The 16,875-nt window shown below is 36.3% G+C and overlaps 1 protein-coding gene across 13 annotated transcripts in view; it reads left to right on the forward strand.

Moving 5' to 3' along the window:
• The window catches only part of NPAS3 (neuronal PAS domain protein 3), an 821,658-nt gene that overhangs the window by 229,539 nt on the left and 575,244 nt on the right, over window positions 1-16,875 (forward strand). For 7 of the 13 annotated variants that reach the window (XM_032179493.2, XM_058429731.1, XM_032179494.2 and 4 more), the window contains one exon: window positions 1,957-2,201. In XM_032179493.2, coding sequence (XP_032035384.1) covers window positions 1,957-2,201 — 245 coding nt within the window. Of the gene's footprint in view, window positions 1-1,956; window positions 2,202-2,311; window positions 2,363-16,875 lie in introns of all 13 variants that reach the window. The other 6 variants (XM_032179491.2, XM_032179492.2, XM_058429730.1 and 3 more) reach the window with 1 other exon arrangement.

A 16,875-nucleotide genomic window follows, 5' to 3' on the forward strand; every position in this document is an offset into this window, starting at 1 on the left:
ATCATAGTCACTTACTGGACCAAAAAAAATTGTAAGTTTAGCCCACCTTCTGGAGTAGTATTTAACTGCAAGAACACAAAAAGAATAAAGCGCTGAACTTGAACCGCTGCTCCTTCCCCTACGTACAAGTGTTAGGGAAAATATGTCCAGAGACATAATTTCTCTTGGCACAGCTAACTTAAATGTTGTTAGATAAATTACTTTTATTCTGTAAAGGGAGGAATTCGAACTATTCTTGTATCCTAAGGTGTTAACCTGGATCCTAGTTACACTTCGTCAGATTCTAAGACATCTCTCACTTATGTAGCTTTCAACCAGCTAAAATTGAGCACTTGTAGAATTGAATGGAGGCTGGCCCAGATATTGTGAAATAAGTGACAAAACATGTCTTTTCCTTGTAAATTAGTAATGTTTCTGCCTGACTTTATCACTTGAGATGTATCAAGGGACAAAGATTTTGTCACCTGAGACTGCTGTTACTCTGAAAATGATAGCATTAACTTGTCTAATTCTGAGAAAGACATTTGTTAGCTAATGTAGACTATTAATAGAGCAAACATAAAACTGGTTGGGTATTAGCCTAGCAAGTATCTGACCAGAGCATTATGGCATTACTTAGATTACATAGATATTCAGTAAGATATTTGAGGTGTGATTTCTGCAGTGAATACAGTGTTTACACCAGGAAACAATGTCAGGAATACTGTAGTGTAATAGGGAATATTATTCACCATAGTATATTAAAAGAGAATGGAGCCTTGCTGCTGAGCCAATTTTGATCTCTTCCTTTGGCCTTCCTTCCTTCCTCGTTTCTCTCTTTCTTATTATTTCATAATGAAAAAGAGAATGCTAGACTCAAATATTTACAGTGCTTTCAGAATTCAATAAAATGCATACATAAAAATGATTTTAATAGTACCTTGATACTGAAAATATTGTCTAGCTACTTATCATTGTGGTCTGATTTTTAAATTTATTTCTCATCAGACACAATACAGAGCAATTCAGAGCAGGTGGAATTCTCCTGTCAGATGCTCACACACAACTTCAATTGTGCCAGATTCTGCCCTCAGCAATGTGAGCAGACTTCAAACAGAAATGCACATGAATAGTTGAAGGAAAATGCTGGATCCCACCTGTTGCCTCGTCTGGGAAGTAATATGTCTATAATGTTTATAAATTTTAATAACCCATAGAGAGCTTTATCTTTCAACATAAAATTTATATTATCCTAAAGTTTGACTTCTTTGGGCAATATATTTTATTCTCTAGTATCTTAGAAAATCTATCTACTAATGTATGTCCATTAATAAAGAAGTATGCTCTTATCAAGCAGTTATCAGCACATTTATAAAATTACATTGAAATCTTCATTTTAAATATGATGTTTTCTTCATCTAACTGAACGTGCTGTGATCTTTATTGAGGGCTGGAAACATATTTGTTGATTCGGACAAGGTGAATTGTATTTGTGTTTACCTTCTGCTCCCCAAGATTATAATTGAAATGAATTTTTCAAAATAGTTGCTTTTGATGAAGATCCCGTACTGATGAAAGTTAAATGAACAAAAATATCAGTTTGAAATAGATACACGAATGTAAGCCCAACTTATAAATTGCTTATAGTTGATAATATCAAGCCACCCCTGTGAACCTTCTGTTAGGTCTTAGAAACAATAAATACATCTCGATGCATGGACAATTGAAGGAAAAAAACCTTAACAAGTAAAACACAATTTTTACTCGTTGGACTTGAGTTTGCAAAATGTAAGGCCAGAGTTAGAGTTTATGGCTTTAGTGGACGTTTTCTGGAACTCATTTTACTGTCACTCTCTAGTTTTCAAATAGCTTTTGGTAGAATTTTGGTGGGAAAAAAAGAAATATGAAGAAAGCAGTATTTGAATGATGACAAAGTCACATATTCTAAACCACACATTGTCACTCCTTTGATTTCAGTTTACAAGCATTGAGAAAGGAGAAATCCCGAGATGCTGCTCGCTCCCGCCGGGGAAAAGAAAACTTTGAGTTCTATGAATTGGCCAAGTTGTTGCCTCTTCCTGCAGCCATTACCAGCCAGCTCGACAAGGCATCCATCATTCGACTTACAATTAGCTATCTGAAAATGAGGGACTTTGCTAACCAGGGGGACCCTCCGTGGAACTTGCGAATGGAAGGCCCTCCACCTAACACATCAGTAAAAGGTAAGTTTTAGGTCACTGTTCAGTCTGAATATGATGGTCTGTAGGGGTCTGTAAGACAAAATGTTTACCATCATCCTTTCTTCTTTTCCTGCATATCAAATCCTTTAAAGGGATACAAATGTGGAAATCTGAACTCTGCATGAGAAAGACACCATGTGAAGGTGAAATAAACCTCTTATTTTTCTATTTTATTTTCAAAAAGTCTATGAGCCTAAAATTCTGTCACTTTATGTAAAATTTCAGAGAAATGAAAATGAAATGACACATTAAAATGCTTCTTGGGTTTAATTTATGTTTTACAATTACATACAAATTCTTCTTCATGAGTGGGGTATGGACACATTTGTTAAAGCATAGAGCTGACATTTTCTGCCTTAAGTAACCAAAGAAAGGCAGGGAGCAGAGCTCTTCCATCTTTAGAAGGCATTTTAAATTAATGATTTTACTGACCAACAAAAATCAATCTATGTATTAGTGTTTCAATTTTCTCTATATACATGTTACCTAAAAGTTGTAAATATAAACATATTTTTTATTCAAATCCTTGATGCAGTTACTCTTACAACTTAGTATCTTTAAATGTTAGGTCTTTTTCACTTTGATGCCTAAGACAGGTATTTTCTTGTGTGTTCCTGAAATTCCTAATAATTTATGGCATTTTTGGCATTTAAATATGCATGGATATATTTATTGATGTATATGTGGTGTTGGCCATTGGTTTTCTATCTTTAAGGGTGTTCTATTCAAGGTGTATGGCCTAAATAATCTGCTAGGTTCTTATGTTCGAATTGTGTATCTAGACACTTCATAGCATGAAGTAAAACTGGGCATTTGGAGGAGGTGCAGGCAACTTCCTCTTGGGAAGAATTAGCTTCTTTTGTTACATCTTGCCAACTACCTTTGGAAAAGTCCCTGTACTCTTGGCTCTGATAGGAAAGGGTACTAGTGGGGAGCTGTAATCTTTTGTAGGACTCAGATTGAAATGAAGGGTCAAAAGCAGTTATTATTTACAATTTTGTGCTAAGAGCTATGATCATATATGTGTCTGTGAGAGTGTAAATTTGTTACTTGGGGATTGTGTTATGCATATTAGAGGTGGAAAATGATAATTTAAATTGTAACAGGTTATTTTCTTCTAGAGCAACAGTTGGCAAACCTTTTCTGTAAAGGGCCATGTAGTAAATATTTTAGGCTTAACAGGCTACTCAACTCTCCTGTTGTAGCACAAAATTAGCCATAGACAATATGTAAACAAAACAGCGTGGCTGTGTTCCAATAAAACTATATTTACAAAATAGGCTGCAGCCACAACATTTTCCCCATAGGCTATAGTTTGCAGACCACTGCTCTAGAGTGTAAGAATGACGCTTAAAGATTGAGGAGAACACACAACAGACATACCTCTCAAGGACAGGTTGTCAGTCAAAGGTAGCCCAGGAAAAATAAAGCAAGGCACATTCGAGTTGTCCTTTTACATCCCTTCTGCCCTTGAGCATGTAGATATCAATTCAATAAAACACTAATTCATGTTCTAGATTGTATTATGCTATAAAAAACTACCCAAGAGTGGATAAACAAAAAAGGTTTAATTGACTCACAGTTCCGCATGGCTGGGGAGGCCTCAGGAAACTTACAATCATGGTAGAAGGCGAGGGGGAAGCAAAGAACGTCTTACATGGCAGCAGGAGAGAGAAAGAAAGAGATAGCAAAGGGGGAATTGCCACTTTTAAACCATCAGATCTCGTGAGAACTCACTATCACGAGATAGCATAGGGGAAATGGCCCCTATGATCCAGTCACCTCCCAGAAGGTCCCTCTCCTGACACATGGGATTATTAATGCAATTAGAGACAAGATTTGGGTGGGGATGTAGAGCCAAACCATATTATAGATATTAGTACCAAATTTTTCCAAGCTAAAGACGTAAATATAATTGTGGTAAATATACATTAGATACATTTTTTTCACTCTAGTTTGAGGAACAGTCTATCTTTATTGCAAATCATACAAGATGAAAGGATGAGGGTAACACGTTAGGAACCATACCATGTGAAAATATGTAATAATTATTCAAATATATAAGTTCAAAAAATATATTATTCAAATGAAATGATGGAATGGACCTGTATTTATTTAACATAACTCAGCAAATTTTTATTTGTTTATTTTCATTGTTAAAGGGATTTGTAGTCAATAGGCTTTCTTGGCAGTAATGGCTACCAAAGTAGAAAAATGTGATGGTTCTGTTGTTTGTCCATTTGTCTATGATGTAATAGTCCAGCTTACTTCCAGAATCATGGCCTTTTAGGCATGCAAATGTATAGATCACATGTAATTATTCCCTCATTTTATGAGGAATAGTTAGATGAGGCAAGTGTTAAGTGGAAACGACTTTGCAATTCAGTGTTAGCATATCTAAGGCAAGAATCCCCTTTTCTTGCCTTTCTGTCTAGTGCTCTATTGCTTCTTGTCATTACTACAGATAATATTTGTTTTATATCACCATCATCAAACGTTTTAGGTGAGAATTTTCTCAGCTTCAGACTGTTACTAATACTTCATTTTTATTTTGCGGCCTTTGATTCCACTCTTTAACTTCTTAGTATGATTAAGATGTATAAAAAGAAGATAAAACGTGGTTGCTGCCCCCACGTTGTTGCAGTTTCTGGAATGGCATGGTAGTGTCACTGAGAAAAAACAGGGTGGTGAAGATGCATGTTTAGAAACCTGGAAGGAGATAACGGATTTTATTATATTTAAAATTCCGTCCAGATGGTGGCAGAGCATCTAAGTTGGTACATGTTCACTTTCACTATTAGTAAACTGGTGATAGGTTAGAAATGACGATGTAAACATAGTGACTCCCTACTGTCTACCCTGGCTCTCAAAAGTAGCTAGAAATACAAGGAGCACTTTCTATAAACTGGTTCTACTGTAAAATATGTGCACATTTTATTGCTTTACTCTAGTTCTTTAATGCAAAACTGCTATTCATTCTGATCAAACATTCATGAAACAATAACATCAAAAGAAATTCATTTTAATTTATTAAGGTCTTCTATGTTGTGCCCTTGCAGACGTTCATATGGATAAACAAGCTTATATAAATAGCCTGCAGCATCATGTGAAGTGCAGTTCATAATCCAACAATAAAACAATAGACATTATATTTCATGCTTCTCCAAGCAATCTCTTGAATAAACCTAAAGGCATTTGGAAATTTGTATGAAAAGTATTTACATTGTGGTGCAACATTTTTTAATGTGATGAGTTGATCATGTTAATAATTAAATTTCAAAGCTTAAATTTAAATTTGTCCCACACAACTGTATAGAAATTTAATCATTTTAATTTATGGCTTCAGAAAGGTCCTTTACTCTGCCCTGTGCAGTATTCATCACATCTTTTCTTAACAGTCCATAAAGGTTGATGAGTTTGTTTTGTGATTCCCATTGTATACAGATTATGACAAGTTATGCTTGCAGAAAGAACACTCAGGTGACAGTATGTAATATGTCCCAAGTCAATTACTTCATGGAAATGATATGTTAAGCAACTGGAAGGTAACAGATAGTTTTTTCCATTATTTTAGAAATATCTGTATTGTTATAATACAGATCAAATCTACAATGAACATTATGCATTATTCAAGAAATGACCAGGCATTCTCAGCAGTGTTTCAGCTAAATAACTGATGATTGTAACCTTTAAAGAAATCTCATTGTGGTGACTGTTGGTAAATCACTTCTCCATTCATAGTAATCTCTATTTAGAGGCTATCTAGAAACCATTATATCTTTTATTAATCTTTAAAGCAATAGCCACTGATTTGACATTTGCTAAAACTAGATAAATTTTCTGTCTTTCTAATACCACAGACTTCAGTCAATTTTAAGAGTCTGTTGTCTGCTGCAACTCTATTAATCTAGGAATATTTACCATTGCAATCATAAGTTTTATTTCAATTTAAACGTTGCAGCTTTTAAACAACAATTTGCCTATGTGTGTGACAGGCAACAATGCTAAAATATGTAAAGTATAAGAAATTCTTAGTCTTTGGAGAGGAACAGTTGAAAAATATGCAAGATAACTGGCGATTAAAATTGACTGAACACATTAGGGAAGAACTTTACTATTTTCATAGAATTTCCCTTCACTATTTCGGGCATCCATTGTGAACTAAGTAGGAGATGTTTCTGAGAGGAGAGACTTACAGGCCTGTATTGAAGCAACATATTAGCTATCCCTAGGCAAAGACTAGACTCTTACTAAAGCAATGATGTTTAATGGATTTATTTTAAATCATCATGTAGTATAACTGAGTATAGGTCATACTCAGAGTGACACTAAACTACTGTTATAATATTGTCCCCCAAAATTAGATAGCATTTTATAAAATGGATTCTGTTTCAATAGAAAGGTAGAGACTCCAAGACTGAGTGATAAGTCATCTTGGTCTAAGCAGTTCAGGGGTTTTCCTGTTCCTGTTCTGGCATTTTCCTGTGTGCTGACATACATTTACTTCTACCAAGTGACATTCATGCTTTGGGGCAAGGGTCATATTCTTCATTACTAAAAAACCATGTGAGATGAAAGTTTGTAGAATCAGTACATGGCCATGTACACCCAGCCTATGACATTCTTTTGTCTTTTTGCACGGGTAAAGGGAAGAACCCAGACTGTACACCTTAGCTTCTGAGCAGGAGCCTCCTATAGGGCTAGATGAGTACGGCAAAGATGGTAACTCAGTTCTTGCTTGATTCCTCTTCCTACCTCCATCATCCTCAGCAGACTGAGGAACAGACTCCCTGCTCTGATCTCTACTTCTGTTTGTCCCAATCCATAGTAGGTGGTGGTACCCAGTGGAAACAGAACAATTCAGAAGCTGAGCTGCCAATGTTGGTTGTTGTTTATTTTGGGAGTGAGTGCCAGGTTTTACTAGGACGTGGAAACGTGATGTATTTGCCTTTACTCAGGTATGCTTCCAGGAAGGCTTTTTAATTACATGCTGTTATACTTTTGTATATTTCTAATGAAGTTATGACTTCATTTAAGGAGCTCATTTAAGAACTAACCTTTTATCTTATGTCATGTTACATCATGATAGGACAAGCAATGTTTATATCACCACATTTCCCAAGGACTGTCATCTTTGACACTGGGCAGGAAGGGCTTTCTGACAATTGCAGGCTATATGATGAGAGAGTATGTCTCTGAGATTCTAATTCTTTGCAGTTTTACACTTTTTCATGAAAAGCTTTGATGACTACAAAGGTGAACTCTTGATCATTGATTTATTATCTAACTCAGCATGAAAAATATTATATATAGCATTGCTGGTATCTTGCTGCATGCCACTGTTCAAGAGTTTGGCTTGTCACTATTGTTTTCAGTGCATCTGGTACAATGGAGCATTCAGGATTACCCTCAGCTCCAGACAGTGACGTGAAGAAAGCATATTTTTGAGAGTGATGGCTGAGAATTTGTGAATATTCAGGTGTCCTAGTCAGCTATTGCCAGAGAACAAGCAATCACAACATCTAAGTGACATACAACAACAAACTTTTACTCATGGAGCTGTGGTTAGGCTGGGAGTCGGCAAGTCTAGACTGGGCTCAGCGGGTGCCTCTGCTTTGTGCCACAGCTCTGGCTGGGCTTGGCTTCTTGCTGGGGGTTCAGCCTAGCTCTGTCCCATGTTAGAAGGCAGCAGCTATTTGGAAGTAGCTCTTTCGTGGTGATGGAGGCAAAGGTGTAAGAAGGGTGAACAAAAACATGCAATGTCTCTTAATGGTGTGTTTCAGAACTGTCATGGTGTCATTTTTGTTTAGTTGTTGGGTCAGAGCAGATTGCATGGCACAGACCAAAGTCAAGGGGCAGGGAAGCACATTGCACCTCTCCTGGGAGATACTGCAAAGAAACGTGGCCAATTTCACAGATAGAAGATGAAGAACATGAATCTATAATTTAATTTACCTTATCCAGAGTAGTACTTGTGTATTGTTTTTATCTGTAGTTTTTGTTTGCACAAAAGGAGAAGTGGGCTTGGCATGGTGGCTCATGCCTATAATCCCAGCACTTTGGGAAGCTGTGGTGAGAGGACTCCTTGAGCCCAGGAGTTTGAGGTTACAATGAGCTATGATTGCACCACTGCCTAGAGGGAGAGTTTGTCTCTAAAAAATTTTTTAAAAGGAGAAGTAGAAATGAGGATTTTTTTGTGGAGACTTTGGAAATGTGGGCAAAAGAGTGCAGATGTGCTCTTTTGCATTATACATCAAGATTAATCAACCTCTTTCTATCGCCACTATTATCTTATTTTCCGGTAGCAACATTGAGTGGTAAAACCCATCCATTTGTGCCTTTGAGTATGTCATCATCTGACTGGATTGCTCTTTTCCTTTGTGGAGGCAAAAGTGTAATAACTTTTCCTCACCCATCACAAGGGTCATGGCTGAAACTTCCATAACAAAAGACAGGTTATCAAGAAAAAATTTATTTAATCAAAATTTTACATCACATAGGAGCGCTCAGAAATGAAGACCCAGAGACCCAGGGAGAAGTGCATATTCTTATCCTTAGGTTAGATGAAGAATGGACAGCTGTGTAGAAATATGACTGGACAAAAGAGGCATGATGTAATGATAATAACTTGAGGGGAATTCCAACAAGTCCTGTGTGTTCAGATTTTTTTTGGCCTCTCTGTGTAGCATTTCTTCCTCTGGGTATAGTGCATGACACTTGTCATGTAAGGGTCTTCAGGGAGGAGAAGAGAGGGTCAGATATTCTTTTAGATTTTATGGCTTGCTTTGGGGGAGAGCAGTTCTATTGTGCATGATGCACCTTGAGGAAGAAATAGGGGAAGGAGAAAGGGAAAAAGAAGGTCAGAGAGAATATCTTTTTACGCCCTTCCAGTCTCCTTCAGTTCAAAGTATTCAGCTTGTCAAAGTGCCATACCTCACGGTATCACATTCTGAGACCCAACACCTTCTTGGGTTTGCTTGAACTACTATTCAGCATTCACATCCCAGCTCAGATGTCACGCTCTTGTGCAAATCTCTGCTTCCCCAGAGCATTAGTAATTTCTTTCTTTAGGATATTGTTACATTATCCTGTTGGTTTGTTATCAACTTAAATTGTAATTTGTTTCTTTACATGCCTGTCTCTGTATTGAGACTAGGAGCCTGTTGAGGGAATAGCCTGGGTCATCTTATTCCTTTTTATATCTCCAGAACCTTGTACAATACCTATGAAAGTAAGTATTGAACCATGTTTTAAGTTGAATTGTGTAGAATTGAATTATATCTTGGGATTACTATTAGAAGAGTTATATAGTACTGATCAGAACTATGGGTGAGTTTAAATCAGAAACTAGGAAGATGCAAAAAAGTAAAAAAAGGAAGAGCAGAAGAAAAATGGAGGGAGAATGATGGGAATAATGTGAAAACAAAGGGAAATTATGCAGGACATGGAGTAGGCGCCAGAAGCAGGTGTGGCTCCCTGGGATGAGCTGCTAGTCCCTGCCCTGTGGTAGGGTTCCCCCATCGACGTGGTTCTCAATGTGGATGTACATGCAGAGGAGGCACAGGTTAAAAACTGTAGTCTCAGTCCCAGCGCTTTGGGAGGCTGAAGCAGGTGGATCACCTGAGATCAGGAGTTCGAGACCAGCCTGGCCAACATGGTGAAACTCCGTCTGTATTAAAAAATACAAAAATCAGCCAGGTGTGGTGGCAGGTGCCTGTAATCCGAGCTACTCCGGAAGCTGAGGCAGGAGAATCACTTGAACGTGGGAGGCAGGGGTTGCAATGAGCCGAGATTGTGCCTCTTCATTCTAGCCTGGACAACAAGAGTGAGACTCCATGTCAAAAGCAAAACAAAACTGTAGTCTCAAGAAAACCATGAGTATTCTGGGTGTGTGAACTGGAGTCCAGTCAACAAATACCTGAGTATCTTCTCTTAGTAAGTCAGTTATCTAAGTCCTTTGCCTTGGAGATATTTATAATTCATAGAGAAATGAATGTGCAATACATAATGGTGTGACAGCTTTCAAGAAAATTAAACATACCATGTGACTGGTGTCATAAAGCTCTCTCTAGACCTCAGTTTTCTTTTTGTCAGTGATTCTGGTCTGAATGATTACTTACTGTCTAATCCAAAGTCCCAATTCCTCAGAAAGGATTCAGCGATTATTGTCTTAAATTAGACTATTTGAGACTAATAGTCTTCCTTGGACTATATGGTTTCTTGAAGCTGTTTATTAATAATTTCAAAATCCACATACCCTAACTCTTCATATTTTGCTAATATTTCTATTTTCCTTTTCTTTTACTTAATTCCCCTGTACATGGAGGTACCATATCTCCCTTCTATGTGTTCAAAAATACATGGCATTGTTTCTTATCTTAAAAATTTTTTGTTTTTGTTTTCAATATTTGAGCATGTGTAATCATTATAAATAAGATAGGAGAGTAAGATAGCACATAATGAAGTTTTAAAGAAATCAAGTGCAAAATATATGATAAAGATAAAATAAGAACCTAGCACTTCATATACTTTTTCTTTGCATTTACTCTCTTGAGAAAACTTTAGGGAACACACTTATATTCTATATCACATCCAACTTATTTTAAAAAGTCTACCAGTTCTTGATAATGTAATATTTTAGTCATGACATCTTGTGGTTTTGCATTATACTGCACTGTACTCACTTATTTAGGACTTTCAAGTTTGTGTGCTCTGTTCTTTAAGACTGGAATTCTTTAACGTGTTTTTGTTAGCCCTATCACCTCTTGCAAAGCACAATATCTAGTTCCAGTGCTCTGCAGATGATAATATTTCATAAGCATAGCAAAGAAGGAGTCACCTCGGACTGCTTTATATGATTGAAATTGTACTGTGGCTTTAATTTTCAGAGACGGCTTTCTGGATACTGTGCATAAGTCTTAGTTCTGCCTTAATAAACATGTGGTGACCTCCACCTGTGAAAACTAATGTGTCTTTGAATATTGATTGACTGCAGCTTTTCAGATCCTTTCTAGGTCCATAGTGTGTTACTAAATGTCAGAACTTCAGCATTCTAAAGGAAGGCCAATAGATTTTTTTTTTTTGTTAAAAGACCAGATCGCCTGGTCTTTTAACAAAGTCAGTTACAGAGTTGGAACTAGAATTTGGGCCTCTGTAATCCTAGTTTAGAACATTTTCTTCCATAATAAAGAGACTTTTCTATGTTCAGGTACTTATTATTGGAATCCCTTTTCCCCATTTACATCATATGTGAACATTTATCCACAAATCTAGCTTGTGTTAGACACTGGCCCATTTTAGAGCAAATGATAACATTTTATCATGTTATGATTCTATGAAAAGAATAATTCTTTGAAAAGAATAACTTTAAGAAGGCATTAGGAAACTGGATGAAGCATAGATGGGACCTTTCTGTAGTGTCTTTGCATCAGTACAGGAAATTCTCTATAAATCAAAGTGTTTCAAAATAAAAAGTTTTATTTAAAAAAAATCACTAGAATTCACTCTGATGATAGAAACATTAGAAAAACAAGCCTCTGTCCAAATGGAAACTTGTTATTTCCCACTTTCCTACCTTTCTAACTGGTCAATATTGAGTCCCCAAATGCTCAACATTCTGAAGTGCTTCATGGCTGATTGTATTAGGAAATGTGATTAACTGACAGTTACAATATCAATCAATGGAAATGGAAGGGAGGAAATTGGTTAGTCTGTTTACATAGTTTGCTCAGAACTTTATAACTGAACTATTGCCATAGAGAGTCATACATAAGTTTTTTTTAAAATTTATAAATTATTTCCATTTAAGAGTCATACATGAGCACAGGTGCTCTGGTTAGTCTCCTTTTTCTTGTGAAGGTTATGACTAGTATTACATTTTCTATTCTTCCAGTCTTGGTCAAAGAGTGCCTAAAAGGGAAGGTTAGAAAGCCAAGACAAAAAACTAGTTATAGAGTTCTATAACAGGAATCAGCCAATGTTTTCTCTAAAGGATCAGATAGTAAATAATTTAGCCATTGTGGGCCATAAGGTCTCTGCTGCAACTGCTCGGCCCTACTTTTATAGTGCAAAAGTAGCTATATAGACAAGTTATAATGGAATGCATTTGGCTGTTTTAATAAAACTTTATTTCGTGGACATTGAAATCAAGTTATGACATGTCATGAAATATTATTCTTATGAGTTTTTTTCAACTGTTTAAAAAATTAAAGCAACAAGGACAATGCATTCTTAGCTTGTGGGTGTACAGAAACAGGCGGCAGGCTAGATTAGACCTGCATGCATGCCATAGATAGCCAACTTCTGTCTAGACCATTAGAACTGGAGGTGGACTTAGGTACCTCTTTTAGAACCCATTATGGCAGAAAGCATACTTCGAGTTGTAAAAGGTTGATTCTTGTCTTTGTTTAAAACATATTGCAACAACAATGAATGGCCGGCAATATGTTTTTTTTAAAAAAATCTTCAGTGCTAATGTATGTACATAAGTCTATTTGTCATGATGGCTGTCCTGACTAAATTATATACCAGCCAGGAGTATAATGTTGGCATGTTTCAATAGCTATCCATAGATGTATATGCACTGTGTATGTCACCGAAAAAAATAAGTGAAAAGTCATATTAAATCAGTGGTATCATTTGGCTTCTTACTTTTGGCAGCTTTCTCACTTTAATATAGCAAATGATCCAAACTAAAGCTATTCACATAGTCTTTTTAAATGCATGATCTTAATGAAGAGAAACATGATGAAAACATTGTCTACAAAGGACTATTTTTTGGTCATTTTGACTTGGCTAGTCAAACAACTGATCAGTTTAGGTTAATTAATAGTTTTGATTTATTTTTCCACATAGTTTATTAGTTGTCTTCCTGATTCAATTGATGGTTTAAAGTATGTTGTGACTCTAACCATCATTAAAATTCATTAGAAATAAGATGTTTGAGATTTGTATATTTATTGGTATTATTATCAGCAATACAATGAATAAAATTGGTAAATCTAACCTAGTCTTTTGTGGGTAAAATTTAACATATCTCCAGAACCAGTGTCTATATAAAATGAATAAATATGGCTAAATTATATAGCATAATATAATTTTCATAACTTATGCTCAAGAAACCAAATACAGTTACTAGGAAATAGCTCCTGTGATCTTCTGCTGTTGCCCATTGGGAGCAGTCAGTCACCAGGTACTGGCTGAGTGCTCCAAGGGTGAATGCCGCTGTACTAAGTGCTTGAAAGACACTAAAATTCAGTGAGTTCATAGGAATAACTTCCCAAGGCACTACAGATACTTAAATTTCAGTAATGTTTTGTAATTAAGGCATATTACTTACGTATAATTTTACAGTTTGGGAAATAAGACTGTGTTGAATATCAGCACTGATGATGAAAACAGACTGTGTACACAGTTTGGGTTTTATATAAATACTTTAAAATATTGGCTTTCTTCTATAAAAATAGATGAATACTATCCAGGTTTTTACAAGAATTTTAGCATAAAAGCAAAATTGCTATTATTTTCCATTTTGAAAAGAGGCACGAAGATAGCATTAAAAAATATGTAAAATGCAGTATGTCCTAGAGACATACGAAAGGAAGCAGGGATGTTGATGCAGGTAAGCCTCATTTTGGATGTTCTCAGGGACGTTTGTAAAGTGGTGCAGTGATATTTGCTTAGCTGACACCTGACCTAAAGTGCTTTTCATTATATGTGCTATGGATACTAAGCTCCTGAAGTTGCAGAAAAATCTGTAACAAGTTTTTCAGCCTCTGCTATGTTGTGATTCACATCTGGTAGGCAATCAGACTCAACCTCCTTGTTGTGAGTCAGTGACTGAATTTGTTGCTATATGAACAACTCCAATTGGAAAACTAAAATAATACTTTTACTGAGATTAGAAAAGGGGACTCTTGTTAGGGTGTCTTAGTTTGGACTGCTATAACAGAATACTATAGATGGATTGGCTTAAACAACATTTAAAAAAAAAATTCTCACAGTCTGGAGGCTGGAAATCCAAGATCAAGTTACCAGCATGGTGAGGTTCTTCGTGAAGGCTATCCTCCTGATTCACATAGCCATTTTCTTGTCATATCCATACAAGGTGGAAAGAGAGAGAAAGATTATGTCTCCTGTGTCTCTAATCTCATTCATGAGGGTTCCGCCCTCTGTGACAATTACCTCCCAATGGTTCCACCTCCAAATACCATCACAGTGGGGATTTTGACTGACTTTCAACATATGAATTTTAGGAGGGGACACAAACATTCAGTTCATAACACAAGGAGTTCTAACAACCTGTAATAAAGGTACAGTTCATGTATCCCAGGCTGGAGAATCCAGCAAAATGTAGGAATGCAGTGAAAATTAATCATCCCAGTCATTTTAATGTATCTTCAGAATGGCTTATTGGTAGCAAGGTTTTCTGGTCGTGGAGTTGAACACTCCTGAGTTCACATCTTTGGGACTGTGAACACATTTTTTCACTTCAGTTTTCTTGACTGAAAAAAATGGCATAGCTGGACCTGTGAACCCGGCTTATCTATACTGTCTACCGCAGTGAGCTGAGATTGTGTTGGGAGGCTTATATTCACATAGGAACTTTCAAGGGTATATTAGGATTACCATTTGTGATTTTTAGTACACATTCTAATTAGGGCTTTTGTTTTTAAGATTATGTTTTTCAAATGATATTAATCAGAAGGAAGAGGTAGCTCAACATGCACAATTTTTGGGGGGAATTCTAGCATGTAAAAAGTCTTGTATCATTTGATAAAGTGGAGGATATTTGAAGCATTTCTTAGATAATGGGTGATTTGGGTGTGTTATGGCAGTTTAATGTTTCTTTGATACTTAACGAGACATGTAGAAGTTGATTTTATAAAGTGTTAATGTAGGTATTTCATCGAGTTGGTAGGAAAACAAAAAAATTCTTAAAATATACTGCATCTGAAAGGAAAGCCCAATTTGCTGAAACTGAATAGAGTTGACGTTTCCTTTCTCAGAATTTTGGCTTAGTAGATATAATCTTATAGTAGGTTTTAAGATATCAATTTTTTGTTGTCGTCAGGGATCTGAAATGGGTTATTTTCTCCTTTAATTTTACTCACCTATTCATCCTCTAAATATTTGAATATTTATTATATTGAAAGACTCTGTACTAGGTTCTCTGGGGGATGCAAAGTGGGGGAGAAAAGCGAACCATCTCCTCTAGGAGTTTATAATCTACTGGGAGGGAGTGACCCATTCTCACCAAATAATAAAGTAGGGTATTATTCATGTTGAAAGAGGTCTAAGCAAAGTACTGTGGGATCCAGGATGATTAACGTGAAATGAGAAAAAAAATGGTAGTCCTTATTACAGTTTTAAATAATGTACTGCTGGTGATCATAATGAATATGTATACAGTACTTTCAAAATATAATATTGTATTATTTTCCAAGAAAATTATTTTTTGAACTTCTACTTTGAAGTATTTGCCAGGTCTATATTTTAGATATCCATTGGTGTTGGGGAATTTATTATGCATAAATATAGTTAAATATTTGAATGTGATGACATTTAATGAGAATTGTGGCCCTCTAGATGTAAGGTAAACTTATGAAGGTTTCTCCTCTCAGAAAAGTATTTTAAACAGGATACCCAATGCCATGTAGAACACAGAATACTCATGCATATCTCTGTTATCTGAATATACTTACCAAACAACTAAAGGCATGAATCACATACCATACTTATAAACAAGAGCTTAATCAAACATAATCTTTTAGTATCTTCTCTCTGATAGCTTTGCTTTTCATAGAGATGGAAAGAGAGAAGTCTGAATGAAGTATATTTTTAAGTTGTGAAATCTTAATGTATGTAGTTTGTAGAAAATCCCTTGGCATCTAAGACCTGAATATAGAAAGGGTCAGATCAGAAGAGTAGCTACTACCCTGGGAGCTGGGAAGTCAAGTGGCCGCAGTTCAAGCCTGCTACTGAGGCAGGGCTCAGAGTCACGTGCTCACCTTCCCGCCCGCTCATATGCATCTCACTAAAGCCTGCGCGAAAGAGCATGTTTTGTACTTTTATTTCATTTAAATTAGCACAAAGGGAGGGAACAATTTTGCTTCACATGTGAAGTCATTTCTTGGGTTGCTAGCTCAATGTTTTAGCAGAACAGCTGTTCTGTACAATGTGGCTTTCTGCAAGCAATATTTCTACTGCTAGAAAAGTGGCAGTCTGCCAAAGAGAGTGCCCAGACCAACCCCTAAACAAAAAAATCTTTTGTCAACGACTCTAATAATTTGTACAATTCAGGAAAGGGGGGTTGCACAGTCTTTGCAGATGTGCATTTATGATGCTATTTTTAAGCAGAGCAGCATGAAAGAATAGATTCATACGAATTGTAAGTTGATCATTCATTTTAAGCATTTGGCTTCTGCTCCTGCTAAAATTTCATTCTGTGGAAAGAAAACACAGCCAGCCCTGAAACGAGGTAAGGCAGGGTGTGACAAGATGAAATTCTTCATTTTCAGACCTGTGATGAAGCCTGCTGAAAAACAAAAAGCTTTTGGGGTCTTTCTCCCCAGCTAAAGAGATAAATGCAGTTTGCTGATCCCCTCACAGCAGAAACTTGTTATCCTTCAGCATTTTGAGGAAATAAACTCTTAAT

The sequence above is a fragment of the Hylobates moloch genome, unplaced genomic scaffold (assembly GCF_009828535.3).
Source record: "Hylobates moloch isolate HMO894 unplaced genomic scaffold, HMol_V3 SCAFFOLD_16, whole genome shotgun sequence".
In the NCBI taxonomy this organism is placed as follows: Eukaryota; Metazoa; Chordata; class Mammalia; order Primates; family Hylobatidae; genus Hylobates; species Hylobates moloch.